We start from the raw sequence: 19,984 nt of genomic DNA on the forward strand, positions 1-19,984 counted from the left end.
TACAAATGGAATCAATGGAAGATGACACTCCCCTAAGTATCTTCATATGACTATTTAAGGGCCAGCACATTGAACACATCATGGCAACAGACTGGCAACCCTATAACTCAGACAGGGAAGTACCTGGGTTATAGTCAGTTCCATACCAAAGCAAAGTTAGCATATTCTGAACCAGCTAAGTTTCCAGGTTGCTTTTCAAGAGTTACACCACACTACATAACCAGGTTTAGAGGTTAGCAACTCGTGAAAAGGACCACCAGACCTCTAGTTTACGTAAGGGCTGAAGCTGCAATCAAGCAAAGCTGATAAAACATGGTCTAGGCCAGAGATAGCAGCACTGGATGCAGCAGCATGGTTAAACTGAGTCCACTACTTAAGGGGTATAACCCCATGAACAGCACTTGAGAACTTAAGGCATAACCTAAAGCTTAGAACATGAAAATGAAATGCAATTATACTCCCCAGTAAAAGTATTTCTGGACTGTGTCCATTCCATAGCTGTGTGCAAGTCCCAAATTTAGCATTTTGACCATTTTTTCTATACCTCCATTCCTACCACCACTTCTAAAGATTCTAACCCTTGCATATTGAAAATATGTGAACATGCTTAGTGACATCTCAGAAGCTGGACCAGGGCAAAGTACGATTTTCAGTGAACAATGTGTTGGTACTGCACAGATTCTTTGCCTCCCCATGACTAGCTTGAATAATATGGAAAATGTGAATGTGTGTAATTTTAGTTTGTATATGTAGTAAAACTTGTTACCTTGACAGAATCTGACTATTACATGCAGGGTATAAAATACACAATCCTGCGTATAGCAAATAGAACTTTTTGCATTTCTGCAGCCAAAGAACTTGACCCCCTCCCAAATATTTTCTAGTTATTTAACACATGACACAGAATGCAGGCTCCTGAACTAAGATTGTGTACTTAATACCATAAATTCTGAAAATAAGCCTTAGTGTGCTTTGCAGACTGTATGGAGAAACACACAAGCATGCTTACATTACATTTTACATTACATTTAGCAGCTAAGTTCTTCAATAACAGCCTTAGGCTTCTGAAATAGCTCAGGAAGAAGAAAGTGAATAGCAGCCTCCTTTAGCAAATCATATGACCCCTCTGCAAGTATTTTTGTTCCAAGTTTAAATACCTAGAGAAGGGGGCTGGGGAGAAGCTTCTAATTTTATTTTATTGTATCATAAGTTTTTAATTTGCTTTTTCTTTGACATCTGAAAACTCTGTGTTATTCAACAGCTGACAAAACAAAAGAAACAAAATGATAAGCCATGATAAGCACAAAGGAAACCCATGCCATTCTTGTACTTGGTGAAAATAATTCTACCATGGGTGATACCCAGAAGAATTATATATGTGACATCTTATTGTGTCAGCCTGTTTGCTTCCCTTTCCACCTTCCTGCAACTGCCCATTACTCCCAAAAACATCTGCTCCAGAGGGTCTCCCAAACTTCCAGAGGAGATTTTGGAAGCACACTAAGGACTGCAGGGAGGAGAGATGAAGAGCGCCTTCCTGACCCAAGCGGGGGTTGGATGTCACTCAATATGATTCTGTACTCCAAAAATAATTCAAAATAATTGTTTTGCCTTGTTTATGTCCAATGTTCCCGAATGACTTTAGGAATAAGTCTCTTGCATTACCTACAAAAATCTAATATTTAGGGGGGAAATACAAGTGTATGTGAGCACACACAAGAGAAAGAATGATGATTTTTTAAAACCATGTACAGCCACTATACTAGAAAGCTCGTATTTCAAATCCTAACTTCTTTTTGTCTTGTATACCAGGTTATTGGAATTGCTTATTATATAAACTCATGACATATGTGGGAAATCCCAGCTTTGTAGTGTGTTTCAAAGGCAAGAAAGTAATATCTTCTGTGTTTAAGTTGCCGGTAATTCCATTGGCTGTTACACTCGTACTACAATAAATGATGGGCCAAAAATCACAGACACAATTGCATCTGATTTCTGATGCAACACTACAACAAGCATATAGAAATTAATATTTATTAACAGGTAAGGAGCAATATACAAGTACATTTTTTAAAAAAAGGTATGAGATTCATGAGGTGTTTCAAAGTCTAGTATAAACAATTGCTTTACAGAAAACCACATGCAACTTTGTAAAAAATTACCGTAGTAGGGTATTACATAATTGTAGCAATAGCATCAGATTAATTTCAGAGGAAATTTTAGCAATATGTAGGTATTTCACATTAAAGAACTCCAAGCACATTCTCAAACAATCATATTTTCAACCATATATTTCTAAATATGTCTTTCTCAGAATGTTTGTATCAAAATATTTAAAAATCCTATAAGAAAAAGATGCATAATCCTGAAATCCTACATTTTCTGTGGCCTCTATACCTTTTGAAAAAATCCTTCTTAGTCTATGCTAAAGTGCAACAAAGCCAACACGTTAGTTAGAGTTACACTCTCAAATATAATGGAAATTCAAATTTCCAACACTAGTTTTTAAAAAGAAAAAAGCCGATTTTCATATCAAATTTTATATTAAGTTTTTGGAGCCTAAGAAGAGTTTATGAATCTTTGACAAATTGGAGGGGGGATTACACACTGCATTGTTACTTAATGCTTGTTTAGCATTAGTTTAATGAAAAGCAGCTCAATGATCCCACTTCAATGTGAAAACAAGACCTTGAGAATTTGTTCCCTCACGAGCCTTCGTAATCTACAGTCCGCTTCATAATACTGAGCAGCTTTCCTGACATGTTTTTAAGGAAAAGTGTGGAAACCTCTTTATCCCGGTTGGTTTTGCTTTTTTGTGGGGGGCTGGGCAGTGGTGGAGAGATCACTGAATTTTAACTATAAATAGTCTGTTTTCTCAATTCTTTCAGTGTGTGAAAAAGTGACCTTCAACAGGCGACTGTCAAAATTTTGGGCTCGTATATGGAATTGTCTGCATGAAGTACACGGCCCAGTGGGTCATGTTGAAGCCCGTGTTTCCACTTTCCTTCCCCATCCCCTTCTTTGAATGTATAATGTATTAAAGTTGTTTTTAATGAATGTTGTGTTAATCTTCTGTGAAATGTAATGTTATTTTAAAAATAATAAAGTACACATAAAAAACTATGTGTTTTGACTTGAGGAATGTTTTAAGACATTTTTAAAAATTGGTTTAGGGTTTTGGTCTGGGTCCTGTATACAGCTACAGCAATAGGATTCAAATGCCTAAGTAAAACTTCCTTCTTAGTTATCTACAACTGTACTATACTGGAACACTCAAGCATATTATTATGAAGCTAGATTTTTTAAAAATACAAACTGCAGTGGTGTGGGACATTATTCGAGAATGAAAATGTAAATTCCCTATTTTCTATTATTTTATTTGTGGTGTTTGATAACATGAAGTTCTAAGTATCAAAATTGTTAAACTTTAACACACGACTGAATTCTGTCTATCTGGAAGAAAGTCTCTCAGGCCCAGTTAACAGAAGCCATGGTTCCCCACTATGTTAACAGATCAAGGAACTCCCTGCTCTCTTTCCTTCATGGCTGCAAGGACACCTGAAACTTCCACTTTTAACTACAGTTCTCCACAAGATCAACATCTAGCACAATGCGGTTTGCGTAAACTAGGGGTGGGGAATATGTGGCCCTCCAGGTGTTGCAGCATCCAACTGCCAACAGCCACAGCCAACATGGCCAACCTTCAGGGATGATGCAAATTTAGCATAACATCTGTAGGCCCGCAGGGTTGCTATCCTTTGTTTAAACTAAGAAGCAGCCAAATTTCGGGGCAAATCTCTTCCTTATGGCTTTAGAAGGCTTACTACAGTTCATTCACATAGCAGAAAACAAATTTATCTAGTAGATGTGTTTTGAATTGTAGCCTTTGCCACTTAACTGCTCGTTCCGGAAAATTAAATCAAAGGGATATATTTTGTCAATTTATCTTGTTGTTGTTGTCCCTTGTGTAGTACATTCCCCGAATAGTACTTTGTAACATTTCCACACTATTATTGGACCTAAAACATTTAATTAAGCCTCACAACAACCCTGTGAGGTAGGTAACAGTATAGCTATTGGATGGGAAGCTGTTTAATTAAACTTACCAAAAATGGCCCAGGATATCAGAAGAGGTAAGAAGAGAAAGCTCAGATCTAGTCATTGGTATGTGCCATGAGGATTCACCAAGATTCTGTGTTTCTTTAGCTGTGGCATAGTACTATTTGTAGAATTTGGCAGCAATCATTAATTTTTATCATGTTCACTTAGCTGTTCATGTTAGATATTCTCAAGTTAAATTGTATCACCATCCTTGTGCCATAGCTTTTTCCATAGCTAAGCCTCTGTACAACTTTGTATGTTATAAAAGCATGTTACTGCATAATTGTATCCATATGCATGGCGTTGTCATAAGAGCTGATGCTCAAATTTTCAGATTCGCTAGCATTCAAAACTTATTCTGTCTTCTAGCCCAGCACCATCCACATGCTCACTACTGAGAAAGACCAGATGAATAATCTGGGCTCCTGTTCTATTTCCTCCAATCTATTCCCTGACACAGTATCCTGAACACTGATCAGCTAACCAATACAGTATTATGCCTCGCTCTGTGGAGATGCAGAATCCAGGAGAGTGAATGTTAAGAAACCACAAAGAAGGATGATCAAACATGGGATGAAGATAAATAAGTCTGCAATAAAAATGTATCTGTACCTTGCACTGTGATGTGCAAGATGATGTGGCAAGAGAATAAAATATGGCAACAAAAAGACAGTAAGGAAGGGTATTTTCTGGATGAAGAGGTAGAAATAAAGACTCTTACGTTTGAATGAGTATAGGAGCAATACAAACACCTTACTACATTTTAGAAGCAAAGGATTGCTAGGCAACAGGTAATGCACCGAGGTAAGCATTGCTGGGATACAATCCAGGCAAAACAGGATAAGATGGAAGAAGAGGAATCTTCCATGGCCTAGCTCTGTCCTGGATTCTCTCTATACCTAGCCGATGCTGCTTCATGGACAACAATAGACATAGATGGAGCTAGATGTTCCCATCTCATTTGTCCCATAGCAGTAGCCTTGAAAGTTATAGTCTCTATCTACCTTCAAGCTGGCACAAACTACCCCTGGTTATGCAGGAACACATTTTAACTACCTTGGTGTCAAACAACCAATTTTTAATTGGACAGAGATTGGCACAGCCGAATATTCATGTTCCTTCCCAATCAAATACATCATCACTCAACTCACACACACAACTTTTCATAGATGCAAAATCTGTGAAATACACATAGGAAGAACTCTATCAAGCAGTAGTGACAGAAAAGGGAATGCCATGTACCTATTTCCTGACAAGACAAAGGCAGAATGACAAACAAAAATTTTGTTTGTGTGCAAAGTTTTGGAGTTGACTTACAAGAAATTATTTCTTTTCATAATGTTAGAAAATTAGAATATTAAAAACATTTTTTCCAACAGTAAATGATACTACGAGTAGTAATATAAAGCTTTAGGGGACGAAGCCAGTGCCTGTTTCCTACCTACATCCTAATACTGCTCATAACCACTGAGTGACACAGGTAGGACTAAATAAACCCAGAGTGTATTTTTCATTTCGGAATTGACACATCACATAGTTTTTAACATAATCCTTCTAGTGTCACTGGCACAGCAGGAAACAATGTGCCCCAAATCCAGTCCTTTACATGGTAACATCCAGCAAGAAGCATTCGCCAGTGGAATCAACTTCCACTTATGCAATGGGACTACTAACCCTCTGGAGTAGATTTGGAGGTCAACAAGGGAGTGGGGGAGCACTCCTGAGGTGGAGCAGAGGAAGGATATATCCTACTGCATGAAGTCAATTGCATACTGTTGGGTATCACCATTTTTAATATGACTAGCAAAGTAATTGGGCCAAAAGGTATCTCAAGAAATCTGCTGATTTTTGCCTGGAAAGTACTGAAATAAAAATATCCTATGGGTTTTTCAAATTAAAACTGATTAAGGACATTTTTAAAGGATTCATTAAAAGCAGTAAGGCTTACTGTCACACAATGTGTTTAAGACTATAAACAGGAAGATAGTAACAGTATAGGAGTTAGAGGCGCGAAATCAGCAGAATAAGACACACAATATTTCTTATATTCTTAAAATTTAAAGATATTTACAATCTGCATATGAACTAAATTTGACAAATTCCATTACTTCTTTTAAAATGCTAATTCATTAACATGTAACCCATGATAATTCTAAGGCAGTAAAAGGACCAGGGCAAGGTAATATTTGTGGATAAGAAGTTTGTCAGACTTAACTATCATTTTGCTCTGTAATTATATGCTTATGAGTGAGTGGACAAGACAATGCTTTAGTGGCTTGGATAATGCTTCTGTAGTCATAGGCACGGGAATCAAAAGAAGATTTCCAAAACCTTAATTCATATGGAGGCCGGCACTAATGGCTCAAGAAAACTGGGGCCATACAAAATACTTGTAAAGTCAAAATCCACTACGTAAACCAACAGCTTATAAATCCTATTTTCAAGTACAACCATAGTGAGTACTTTCTAGCCAGTTCCCCTCTGAAGAAAAGACAGAATATACATTTTATTATTACTGGGTGTACCTTTGGTCTGACATGTATCCATGGGTTGAGCATCCAAAGGGGCCCAAGAATGAAAAAATGTCCTGACTTCTTTTCCATTGCCAGTCTCCCAAGTCTCATGAGAAGTGATTTGGGAAAGAATTTTTTGTTTTGTGGCTTCATTAGTAAAAATGTACCAATTACAAATGTAATATTAAGGAAGCATGGGAGTTTCAAAGGTTTTAGCTTTATTTACTAAATACAAGTAAAACAAGTATGCTCTCTAGGGAAACTAAAAATTTTCTGATACAAATTACCCATCTCATTGCTCATGGGTGTTGCTTTTAAAAGGCATTCATTGGGGGGGGGTCACAGGGGGTTGGTTGGAAGGAGAGAGCTGAAATGCATATGAAGACAGTGATGGCACACTGGGAGGAATTCAATGCTGTACATTTTAAAACATTCTATCAGTAGAAGCATTTCTCATCCCCAAGGAAACAATCTCTTTTCTCCTCCCGTCTGCTATTCAGATGCAGGGCATCTTTCACACCCCCCCAAGCCAATTTGAAGGGGGTTGTGTGGCATGTTGGGGAAGGAGAGGGTTAAAGTCTTGAGTTGCTAGCAGAAGTCCCTATGCAGATTTCCGCTAACAGGCCCTGGTAGTTCAATCAGACCATAGGATCCTGGATATTGTCCAAATACTAAAGGTGAATGTTCCAGCTTATTCTACCATAAACTATTATCTACAACTAGGATTGCCAATGTTGGGCAGTATCCAACTAAATAGTTCTGCCAGTGCAAGGACTTTTAGCTGCACAACAAAACTTCCCTTGTCCTCTCCTTGCCTACTCCTAATAATGTTCCAGGGTGGGTGGATGGGAAGGGTTGTCCCCCAACACGTCAAACCAAATTTACAAAATGAGCAGGGAGTATGCAGGGAGATGAGGGCAGGAATGTTCCAAGATTCCAGAAGAAATTATAATAGTATTACTGAAGATTAAGACTTTGACAATGCACAGAATCCCTATCTACTTTTGCCCTTCACGGTTAAGTCTAACAGTTTACAAGGTGTGAGTACTGGCCACTAAGAAAGGACAATATTGCCTACTGGATTCACATAGGCAAGTGTGCTATTATAATGAAGTTTTAAATCCAGGGTTCTCAAACCAGCAGCTCTTCAAGCCTTCTGAAGACAAGTAGAAGAACTGGGAAAGTCCACAGCCTAAAGCTATGACCAAGCACATCACATAAAAACAAGAAAAATAGCGTGGCATTCAACTTTTTTGCTCTGTTAACAGAAAAAACAAGAGTAGCATTCATGGGACAGATCTTTCATCTGTGGAACAAACATGTCAGATACTACCTGTGGATAAATCAGCACAGATAAAAAAAGAAGCTAATCATCAGTATGGCTGATCAATATTCCCACTGCCTCTGGTATGGATCAGGACATGCTGCTGGCAGGGTGTAGAGAATACATCTCTAAAAAGCCTGCCTTACATTTGAGAACCTGCATTAGCAGAGAGGGTGCCGCATACAACACCTAACAACTTATTTTACTTACCATTTTAGATAAAGATTTAAGTTTACTCTAATTTGACATAAATACTATAGTTATTATAATGTTAAAAACCTATGACATGCATCTCCACATGCCAGGGAAAGTCATATTTATATAAAGTATTATTATGAAGATGGTTTTCTGAGAATGAATGCTATCCATAATTTCAGTTCATCCTTTGCACTTTTAACAGAGCAGGATAAAAAGCTTATTCATTTTGGTTATGAAATATTTTGTTAGACAGGTACTTGAAAATGTGACTTGCATAATTCACATTTATGTTTTACCGCATTCAGTGATTTTCAAATAAAAATATGCATTTCCAACCCCCCCTCTAGCAAACATTTCAAAAACTGAAACAGCCTAGGAATAATAATAAAAATGTTAGAGCCCAACAAATCACAAAGCCATTTGTTAATTTTTATGGGGGAAAAGGAGCTCTAAATAAATGACACAGGAGGCAATAAATTGACACGACAAGTAAATAAAAGGCTAAAGCACTCCAATACCATTGAAACGGTTTTAATGTTGTTGCAAGTCCATAATGCAACAATCATCAGATCATAGAGAGACCCAAATATTTAGAAATAATTTTAATTACCCCCTTTCACCTGTTGTACAGAATTAAGAAATGCTCAATCCCTCCTTTACCTGAGTTTGTGTATGTGCCTAACAAGTTATGTTTCAGTGCCAACTTAAATTCCTATTATATGTTTAAGAAAGAAAATGAAAATATTAACCTCAGCTTCAATGTACAGTTTCCAGAATCTGCCAGAACTTGGGAACTGGGCAACAAGGCGTTCATAGGTCTTCCGTGCTTTGTCTATAGGTTGATTCTAAAAATTGAAAACCAATAAATATTTACAATATTTATAATGTAAAAATGTATTGACATTTACTTCAGAACCAATCACTGTGAGTGGACCCATTGATAAGGAAATGTAATCCTATGTCACTAAACCTGTGCCTCTCGAATGAGAATGCTCCAAGCGTCAAGGTCATATGGATTCTCTTCTAGTTTCTTTTCAGCTTTCTTTACTTTTTCTGGGACATATTCAGCAGCCTAGAAAACACAAAGTAGTTGGTTAAAAGGATATATCAATATGTTAATAAAATCAATGCTATCTGCTAGCTATATCATCAATGTTCACATATCCATAGCAATCATTAGATTGATATATGCCAGCCTACAAGTTTTTCCTCAGTAGTATTTTGATGCGTATGCACAAGAATCACACATCAAGTCCACAGAAAAGCTCTCCATTGCAATGTAAAAAATGGCTCAAAATGTTAGGTTTAAAATAACAGAGTAAATTGAAGGTTACTGTAATAGGCATCACCAGTCTTCTGCATTAGTACCAAGAATAATACATGCATGTTTGATTCAGTCTTGGAATACAAAATATTTGAATAGCTCCTTCCCTTCTCCCGAACAACAACAAAAACAGAGTATCACTGGTTAAGAATTATTTTAACAAGTTTCTAGTCTTTGAGAGAAACTTTTTAAACTGTTGGTCTACAATGCAAACTGAGGAGGAAAGGAGGAAGACAAATAAAAATACAATTTAAATGAAATATCTGCAATTCTACACTATTTTATTATTTTCTGCTTTACATAAAGCTGTTGCCCATCTTGCTGCCTGGCAGTACTCTCTTAATGGTACAGTAATTCCTTCTATAGCCTCAAAATAATTTAGGATAACAATAGATTTTCACCCTGCCACTGGATTCCAAAGATTTAAGAGTGCTCTTCTTATAAATAAAGTAACAAATTATCATCAAATAAATAAATAAATTCTGATTTCAAAGAGCTTGCGTAAGGTGACTGGACTTCCTCCCAATCCCATGAATCTAGGATCTTCTGAATAAGCTATGACAGAAGGTAAGTTTGAAGACACGGGACTTATTAGTTGTAGTAATAACTCCCTGTTCTTTTAAAGAATGCAGCCCATTATTGTGTAACTAAAAAAAAAATGCAACACTTCAGATACTACACACAAGCAACCCATATTAAACCAATGCCTAGATATTTTTTGAAATTAGTATTTTATTTTATAATCTAAAATATGAAGCAAGTAGAAGAGTTTGTCTACACGAGCTGTTATACAGTGCGCAAGTGCCAGGTTCAGTCATTTGGGAAGACTCCAAACCTTTGCATATTTATAGTTGTCTAGCTATATATGGAATTTTGAAAAACTATTAGTGACAGTTAAAGACTGAGTTGAATCTAACTTTGGAAAGGGTGCAGTATACTAGCACTAAGATTTGGCAACACTCAAGAATGCTAGCAACTGTGGTTGCAGTATAACCTTAAGGCTGAGCTACACAACAAGAAGGAAAAACTAACATTCTAGTTGAGCCTATTTATCTTACATTGTGTATTAGAGGACTGCAGTCTTGCAGGCCAGTATCAATGAGGTAGTTGACAGTTTCCCATCATCATTATTATTTACTTAAAATACAAAAAGCTGCTCAAAAGCAATAAAATCAACACAGGGCTGTCTCCAGGATTACAAAACATGGCAGTACCTTTTCTCAAAAGATGGGAGCAAAAGAATCATGGGCTGCCATTGGCTTAATCTAGCAGGCTCTTCTTGCCTTCTCCCAACTCCCACTTTTTCACATTCCATTCCATTCAAAGCAAAAGGGTTCAAATGAGCAAAACTACTAAGAAGAATAATGTAAGTATGAGCATAGTTGGTTTGCAGGACTGTGTCATGACTTAGTCCTCTGGCTTTTAGCTTTAATTCAGCAGAACATTATACCAGGATGTTCGAACAGGTAGAGCATTCGAACAGGTAGAGAAATCCATGAACGGGACTTAATACTTTACTTTTTTTAAAAAAAAATAACACCACCACCCTTAAACTTGAAATAATCAGTTTATTAAATTTATTGATTTCTGCAAAAATATGGGATCTACGTTGTTTACTCATGCAATTCATGAGTGGTTAATGTTGTTGTTGTTTAGTCGTTTAGTTGTGTCCGACTCTTCGTGACCCCATGGACCAGAGCACGCCAGGTTAATGTACAGTGGTTAATGTACAGTGTACAATGTACAGTGTATCTATTATTTTGCATGTTTTCTCTCATTCTATATAAAGGTATCTTTGCAAAATAGTAACTACTACAACAACCAGTCTGACTTGACTTCAGCAGAGGTAATGAAGGTAAATGCAACTTTGGCATAAAACAGAATCCCAATGTCCTAATGAACTGAGCTTATGAGACTCAGCTACAAAAAATCAATATGGACTCATTCATATAAGCTCAAACAGTCCTATGGCTAAGATTTCTAACAGTATTCATTTATGAATTAGATTTATTATATTGTTAACTATTATTATATCCCTAACACATGCAGTGACAACCATTAAGTTAAACAAAATTATAAATTTAAATTTACAGCATGTAATACTTTATCTGTTCCTGCCACAATACACCACTAAACTCACCTTCACTAACAAAGCCCTGGATGAAAAAGTATTAATTAGCATCTAAAACAAAACAGAGTTGGTGTCAATTGCAATTTTGTGGCAGGGCATTCATTCTAAAGGTCCTCTCCCATAGGACTCTACATGGAATAGCAAGGGCATCTCCAGTAGATCTTGCAGCCCAGGTAGGATGAAATGTTGCAGCTGCCTTGGGAACCTTCAAGTTGAAGGGAAAGGTTTGTTACCCAATGCTGTCTGTGGCTGAACAGAACAGCAATGGAAAGTGACAGTCCTGTTGTCTGAGCAAAGGTCTATTGGCACAACACTAGCTGCCATCCAGAACAAATAACACAACCACCTTGAATAGGGCTTGGTGGCATATAGGCAGCCAGTGCAGACTGGCGTTACATTGTTCTACTTGGCTGAACTAGTCAAAACTGTGGCAGCAATGGTCTGAACCAGTTGCAGCTTTCACATCATTTTCAGTCCAACCTAGAGTACGTTATAGTAATCTGATAATTGTGTGAGTATCCCAATTGTGCAGAGCCACAAAATCAGGTACTTTCACACTGAAATTCCTCTACAAACAGACACCATACAGCTGTTACAGAAAGTGGCAGTAATGTCAAGGGTGGGACTACAAGCAGGGCCTCTCCTATATTCACATGCCTATGGACTACAAATGAAAATGCACGATCTAACATGCAATCCTTATTACAGCACTCTCTGACTAGGGAACCTGCATTTCATTTTCAGATTTGTAGTAAGAAAGAAAAAAAGATGACAGGCATAACAAACTTCATGGGGAGAGGCATGTGATATGTGGAGCTGAACAGTACAGGGTGGCTAAAATAATTCTAATTAAACGTTATTTGTAATATGCGGCTTAAAAAAATAATAACCTGCCTAAAAAGAAATTTGATTTAACACCCATATGTCTACACTTACTCTGAAAACTGAATCATGACCAACTATCAAAAACAAAATTCAAGGTCCTTAAAAATGAATAAAAGATAAAGCACTGGGAGGGGTCCACTGAGGATAGATAGATTATAATAATAACAGATTAATAGTGTTGTATTATATTAAAAGTATTGTATATTTATAACTGTGGATTTCCTAATGGACCCACTATAGCAAGTTGTTATGTGTACTAGAATTCAAGAGTTGTCATAATGAACCCCAACTTAATCATCCACTACATGCTATTGTATCTCTATTATGCCTCCCACTATTTCAGTTTGCATTTTTTTCAGTTCTTTAGTTATGAATATTTATTCTTTATCGAACATGAGCATTTACTTTCTATCACCTTTCCCTAGGAACTACCACCTTTAACTGGCACCTAGAAAGCTAGGAACAATGCATTTTAATGGTTGCAGCATTCAGTAAACATGCATGATTGCACAGGAAATATATGAATACCAAAAATGAGAAACAATTTACATCTATGATTTAAATTGGTCTTTTTTACAATTTAAATCAATCAACCCTATGATAATTTAAGTGTGAATAGCATGAAGCAAAAGAATCTCACTGAAAGAGCAGTAAGCTACTTCTTATTATGAAAGAACAAATCTCTATCTGCCCTTCCAAGCCTAAGAAAGTGATCAACAGATTTGAGTTCTCAATCTCAGCTGCACACTGCTGCCTCCCATTGCAATACATGTGTGGCTGGAGGACTGCCTTTGTATTCATTCTGCAGGACAGCAAAACTACTTGGACATTCACTATTGGTCTTTCTTCTCAGTCAAGAAAGACAGCTCCTTGTCTACTGTACTGGTTAATGAACACTGTAGTAAAATAGAACAAGGTTAAGCAACCAATGATGCACGCACAGACATTTTCCAAACTGGGGAATATGTGAGAAGTAGAAGTGGGTGTGTTTGAAATATGAAGCTTCAATGAACCAACTGATTCACTATATAGTAGAGAAGGGACAGTTATACAATTAACAAAAAGATGCAGTCATAAAACTTCTTGTGTAATTTCTGAGCTTCAGATATTTTATGCAATTCTCCATTTCCATGGGAGCAGCACATACTGGGACTGATGAAATTAGCTGTCTGGAACAACACAATAAGGAAATGGTACACATAGCATGTTCTTACATTAATCTACCTTAACTAAGCACATTATGAAACCTTCCTTGACTGGTTAACTGTTGCTGCTGGGTTGAGAGAACGGATAGTATTCAAACACAGGCTCAAGAATTGAGTTTTAAACAAGTCATAAATGTATTACAGCTGATGAAAATGCAAAATGTTAAACCCAGCCAGGTGACAAAATTATATCAAGTGTTACCATTCTTAAAATTTATGTGGGAATGAATGAGGTAAAAAATGACTGTGCTTTGCTGTAAGATCAATTAATAACATTTATTTGATGGCAGTGAAAACCAGTGAATGAGCCATTTACCGCCTTCCTTCTTTCCTCTGATGTTGTACTGTTGAACTGGTCATAAGGAGGGAGGAGAGCAGAGCACTGATAAAGTGTGATGTACAGTGGTGCCTCGCAAGACGAAATTAATCCGTTCTGTGAGGCTCTTCGTATAGCGTTTTTTTCGTCTTGCGAAGCAAGCCCATTGACAGCTTAGCGGATTAGCGCTACAGCTGTCAAGCGGCTTCCAGCGATCAGCTGTTAAGCGGCTTATCAGCGGAACACCTGATAAGCGGCTTAGCGGCTTAAGAAAAGGGCGAAAAAAGCGAAAAAACCCCGCGGGGGGAATGTAAGATTTTTTCCGTCTTGCGAAGCAACCCCATAGGGGAATTCGTTTTGTGAAGCGCCTCCAAAACGGAAAACCCTTTCGCCTAGCGGGTTTTTCGTCTTGCGAGGCGTTCGTCTTGTGGGGCACCACTGTATACTAATACTCCTTCCATTTGCCTGTGGGACCATATTAAAAAGTTTGAAAACCACTCGGTTACAGAGTGGCAATCTTCACCTAAGTCTTTCCTCATTTATTGTCTGTCAAGGAACCTATGCACATTGCAGAGGATTCAGGCAATAGTCAAAGATGCAAACTCAATTTACATTGAGGTCTGTGGGCTATTGCCACTGCCTTACATGAACTGTACTCTAGAATGCATCCCAAACTCCCATGCATTCCCATGAGTGATCCACTCTGGCTGAATTGAGTCTGAAGTCAGGAGCCATGCCCCTTGATGTGAGCCCATAGATGGTGGGGAAGGACACCTGTCCAAATTCTAGCCTAGATAGAGAACTTTCATTTCAACCCAGAGTGATATGTGAAACCACATATAGTGCCAACAATACCAATGCTGGAACACCAGTGCATGTTTGCCTTATTGCACTGATTTATGGCAGAGCCTAAGGCCTATGTAGCAAACATGCTATCCAACATACAAGAACAGTTTTTGGCCGGTGAACATTGCTTTGGATTAGACAAAACTGTAGTGTTTATGTTTATATTAAGTAGATTCCACTCATGCAAGTTCTGAGACAGATAGCCTGATAAGTTCTCATTTTTATTATAAATTCTGCAGAAACTAAAATCATTTGCACATTTATTAGCAAGGAAGTTCCACTGGACTCAGTAGGACATGCATCTTCATATAATTATTCTTAACTTTGTTCTTCCTGAACTGAAATACAACCAAGACATTTGGAATCCTTTTCCATGTAAAGGTATTGCTAGCAACTACCGTTTCACTTCAGTTTCCCAAGCCTGTGATACTATGGCCATGGATTTTAAACAGTTGCCTGTATTTTTACAGCAGAGCTTTCCAAACTGTCATGAAAAACGTGTGTCGGCTGCAGTGTGTAGGTGTGTTATGCGAACACTCTTATAAGGGATTAGTTTAACCTCTGGTTTGCTAGTAAAATTGAATTACTGTGTCGCAAAATGATGCATGTTTAAAAAGTGTGTCACCAATGTGCAAAGTTTGGAAAGCTCTGCTCTACAGAAAAGAACTTCAACAAGATTTGAAATTGTCTTCCAACACTTTTGTTGGCAACTTCTGTCTCTTAAAGCAGTGTGCTCCAATATTTGGTGTATGCACACATTTATTCCTTGAATGGTTTTGAGAATAAAAAAAATTATTTCCAGTAGCACCTTAAAGACCAACTAAGTTAGTTCTTGGTATGAGCTTTCGTGTACATGCACACTTCTTCAGATACAAGTGTGCATGCACATGAAAGCTCATACCAAGAACTAACTTAGTTGGTCTTTAAGGTGCTACTGGAAATAATTTTTTTTGTTTTGACTATGGCAGACCAACACGGCTACCTATCTGTAACTGGTTTTAGGAATGTTCAAGTTATACTCAACTTCGCTCCTGCCCCTGCTTAATCACGAGGCCTACCCCTCCCATGCTAGTGAAATGAATAAAAAAAACTGTGGCTGGAATAAATAACTGCATAACAGGAAGACATCCCAACATAGCTCCTTCTGTTATCCAGGCTGCAGCAGTGGATATACAGGAGTCTAAGACATGTCTCCAGCTTCAGTTCTCAGCTTGTACTACTGAGACATCAGGTTTGATAAAATGAGGTTCGGAGGGCTTAAAAGATAATCCCCCCTTAACAATCCTTCATCCAGACTATTGCATCCAAAGATACTTGGATTTGTTTTTATTTGTTGCAACCGTAGGTGAAAACCAGGGATCCTTCCAGTTTGGAGGCAGTATGTTCTGTGGGAAATGCAATGGACTTTCAAGTAACAGAAGGAGGGTTGTTGTTAGGTTTGTATTATATAAGAGCAGGTATGCCTCTCCAGAAACTCTGTCACCTTCGCAGAAGCAAAGCAAACTATAGTACCATCTACCATCCTGGTTTCATGCACTCTGCCAAAATAACCAGACTAGACTGGTTAGTGAAATTTAGCCTGCCATGTCCAATATTACCTTGATGTACCCAAACCCAACCAAAGAGCACTACTAACAAGAAGGAACATAATCAAAATTTCACAGGCAGAATAGTTGAAGAAAGATTTAGTTTTTTCCCAGCTGACAAAAAAAGGAAGCATTCAGGAAGGACTATCCATATGCACATACAAAACTTTTATATCTGATCACCTGAGATTTAAACTCTACTCAGCACCCAGAAATAAATCCAACAGGAAGCAATCCTTGGCATCCACTTGGTTCAACAGAAACCAGTGGCATATGTTACTTAAAATGTATTGAAGGAATTATTAACTGCAATCCTAACTTTAAAAGCAGAGTTATGTTTGTTTTGTGATCTGCAAATTTAATGTGAATACCAAATAAATAAAAATAAGCTAAAGGGCTTGTGGAACCTCCTTCACTTGAAAAGCTGTGTTCTATTTGTTTTATATCGTATATTATGTTTCTAACCTCAACAGTAATTTGCCACACAGTTGGGAGGCAGCTTCTGTTTTAAGAAACACAAACTGGCCTCACAACTTCAGTGCATGTGATGTTTGGATTCTGGCTAGTTCCTTCAGTATATCTCTACCTTGGATACAATTCTAACCTTAAAGGTACCCCCCCCCAAAAGTAGTCTCTTTCACAAAGCACACCATAATATAATATTTCTGTAATATTAAACTCTTATTAAAAATAAAATTTAAAGCAGTTTCATTCAACTTTGAGCACATCCACACCCACTTTACTTTGAATACACAAAATCGGGTACATAAAACTCAACAGTTTATTCCTAAAACAAAACCTGTAGAAACTTTTAAACCCAGGTTCATGAAACCGCAGTGCGTTAAATAACGCTTTCCTGCGTTCTAGTAATATAAAGTTGTAAGCATTCGCCTATTATCTCACACGTGGAAATTTGAATGGAAAGACGCCCCCTCAGCGTCCGAGCAATTAAGTCCACGAGGGAAAATACATTAAGGCCTCAACGCTATACACATTCTCGTAAGGGCCGCTGAACAAAGCGGAGCTTGCTCCCGACTAAGTGCACACTGGATCAGCTTTAAATTAAGGCCTTAATACTAGGATTAATATCAATCTTAAATACCCTTACCGGGCACAGGGACCTCGAAAGGGCTGTGTTCTAAACAAGCATTTTCGGTCATGGTTCCAGCCAGCTACTGAGTTGAATGGGGAGAAATCACTGGGGCGAGTTGGAAGATGGGGAAATATTAAATTCTGAAACTCAACAGGCTCTACGAACTGGGGGAGCAGCGCTGAGGCCGCAGCACAAAGGCGCGCACGTTACACAGGCCCGACCCCGCACCACCCTGAAAATCGCCATTTTCACCTCTTCCAGGCCTCGGTCGTCCTACCAGGCCCAACCCTACTCCCCCCGCCCTCGAAACAACTCCCCCGCCAAGTGAGACTGGCTCAGCTCGGGAGGGCCCTGGTCGCTCACCTGGTCGCCGGCGGGAGCTTCTCCAGACATGGCAGGCTAAAACAGGCCCCCGAAGGGGGTGGGAAGAAGCGGCCTCGGGTATTTAATGTGTGCACTTGACCCACGCCTCTTTCCTCCTCCCCCTCCCCAAACCCCCGCACACCTAGCAACTAGCCGGCCGGCCAGGCAGCCCACCAAATTGCCCCCTGCGTGCCGCTCCTGCCTAGTTCCGAGGAACAAAATGGCGGCCCAACCGCCCCACAACTCTAGTCTTCCTCAGTAAAGGGTAGAGGCGGGGCCAACCGGGAAAGCGCGATGGCGCAAGGGCTGGTGGGAAAAGGAAGGAAGGAAGGAATTCGCGGCACAGTATGATAAAGGGGGCGGGGGAGAGCGGCGCGCGAAGGGTTAAGCCAACAAACAGACCAGAACTTGAGTGAAGAGGATACTGGGAACGAAGGCGGGGGAAAAAAGGGGGGCAGCAAGGAAAACGCCCACAAGTTGAAAGGATGGTTAATCATGGGGGAAGGAAGCCGCTGGCGCTATTTGACGCCTCGGCATACCGTAGGCGGAGGGGAGCCGGATGTTGTTGAACTACAACTCCCCTCAGCCCCGGGAAGCGTGGCCAACGGCCCGCGTTGATGGAAGGTGTAGTTCATCATCTGGCCAAAGGTTTTCCACACTTGCCATGTAGTACCTGCGAGAGGTGGTAGGCTGGCGTAGTCTGCGCCCTTCTTCCTCCTCATGGGCGTAGCCAGGATTCTTTTTTTGGGGGGGCAGAACCTCAGTTTGCTATGTGTTTTTATTTATGGGGCAGCCACGCCCATGTTGCTCCTCTTTTTTTTTTATGAGACCCCCAAGCCGGAGCCTGGTACAAGAGGCATGGACTTAGTTAAAAGCACGCTGAGCGCAGGAGTTGGCTTTGACCGAATGGAACTGAGCTTGCAGTCCGTTTTCTCAGTCGCCAATTCAGTCCGTTCTCACAGTCTCAACCAATTGGGAGCCTTGCTCCTTTGCCGAGCATCTCTCTTCTTGCCACCCCCGCTCGCTTGCTTAATGGGTAGACCTGGACGCCGGGAATTCCAGTGCTTTACAATGAGTAGACTAAGAATCCCCCACACCCCACGTTTGCACACACAGCTAGTTTCAGGGTATTGAAACTCCATCCCAGAATAGATGTGTACGTGATGGTGACAGGGGTGTGTGTGTGCACGTGTGCCTGCACGTAGAAATTTTGTGTTTCCAATTTCTAGAATGGAGCTCGGTTCAAAGACACATTCCAGGAAGGCAAAAGCATTCAAGAGGGATGCTGAGCAGGCCCTATGAGGGTCATGACCTGGTGAGAGAAGGGGATACCTTGGGGAGAATCCTAAAGGACAAATACAGAGGACTGGAAGTCTGCATTCAATATGCCTGCAAATGGGTTTCATTATCACTGCAGGCTGCCTGAAGCATATCTTGGACTTTAGTGGTTCTGGCAAAGTTGTCAACCACCTTACTTCTTTCAGATAGGAGGATTAGGCTGCTTTTGCCCTCCTAGAACCCACAGACAATTAAGGAATGACTATTTTTGTATAAAAGACACAAAAGTTTGTTGGACTTGATTCTGGATTGGCAATTGTCTTCCCTGCCCAGCTAAGGAATTTTTATTTATTTATTTATTTATTTATTGCCAATCTGACTGGGTTAGTCCAGCCACTCTGGGTGGCTTCCAACAAACTGAAACACGATACAAAATAAAACATAAGAAACATTCCTGAAACTTAAGATGTCTTCTTAAAAGTCAGATAGTTGTTTATTTCCTTGGCATCTGATGGGAGGGCATTCCACAGGGCAGGTGGAATGACCCATTCACAGCCTCTTCCTGAGAAAAGGACATTTGCTGGGATTTGGAGGGATCAGAATGTGCTATTGGGCTTAGTTAATTTTGTGGGGCATTGTACCTCATCTATGCTCAAGTAGTAAATGACTGCAAATGTTACAAAATGGCAATAAAGTCTCCAGTGATGTCCTTCCAGAGGAAACCAGACCCGGGGAGTAACTGCACCCCTGAAATGTATCCCCATTTGGAGAAGTGGGACAAGCATGCCAACGTAATGAACTCCTGTGTGAGGAACGAGGGA

At 39.3% G+C, this 19,984-nt stretch overlaps 1 protein-coding gene across 1 annotated transcript in view; it reads right to left on the reverse strand.

Annotated features, from left to right (window-relative positions):
- Positions 1-18,200, reverse strand: part of CSTF3 (cleavage stimulation factor subunit 3) — a 52,870-nt gene extending 34,670 nt beyond the window's left edge. Inside the window, exons 1-3 of the mRNA XM_081906851.1 lie at positions 17,886-18,200; positions 9,107-9,208; positions 8,886-8,981 (exon numbers count right to left, since the gene is read on the reverse strand). Coding sequence (XP_081762977.1) covers positions 8,886-8,981; positions 9,107-9,208; positions 17,886-17,915 — 228 coding nt within the window. The 5' untranslated portion in view covers positions 17,916-18,200. The remainder of the gene's footprint in view (positions 1-8,885; positions 8,982-9,106; positions 9,209-17,885) is intronic.
- Positions 18,201-19,984: the final 1,784 nt, after the last annotated feature.

This window comes from Podarcis melisellensis (genome assembly GCF_964234715.1).
Source record: "Podarcis melisellensis genome assembly, chromosome: 1".
Lineage (NCBI taxonomy): Eukaryota > Metazoa > Chordata > Lepidosauria > Squamata > Lacertidae > Podarcis > Podarcis melisellensis.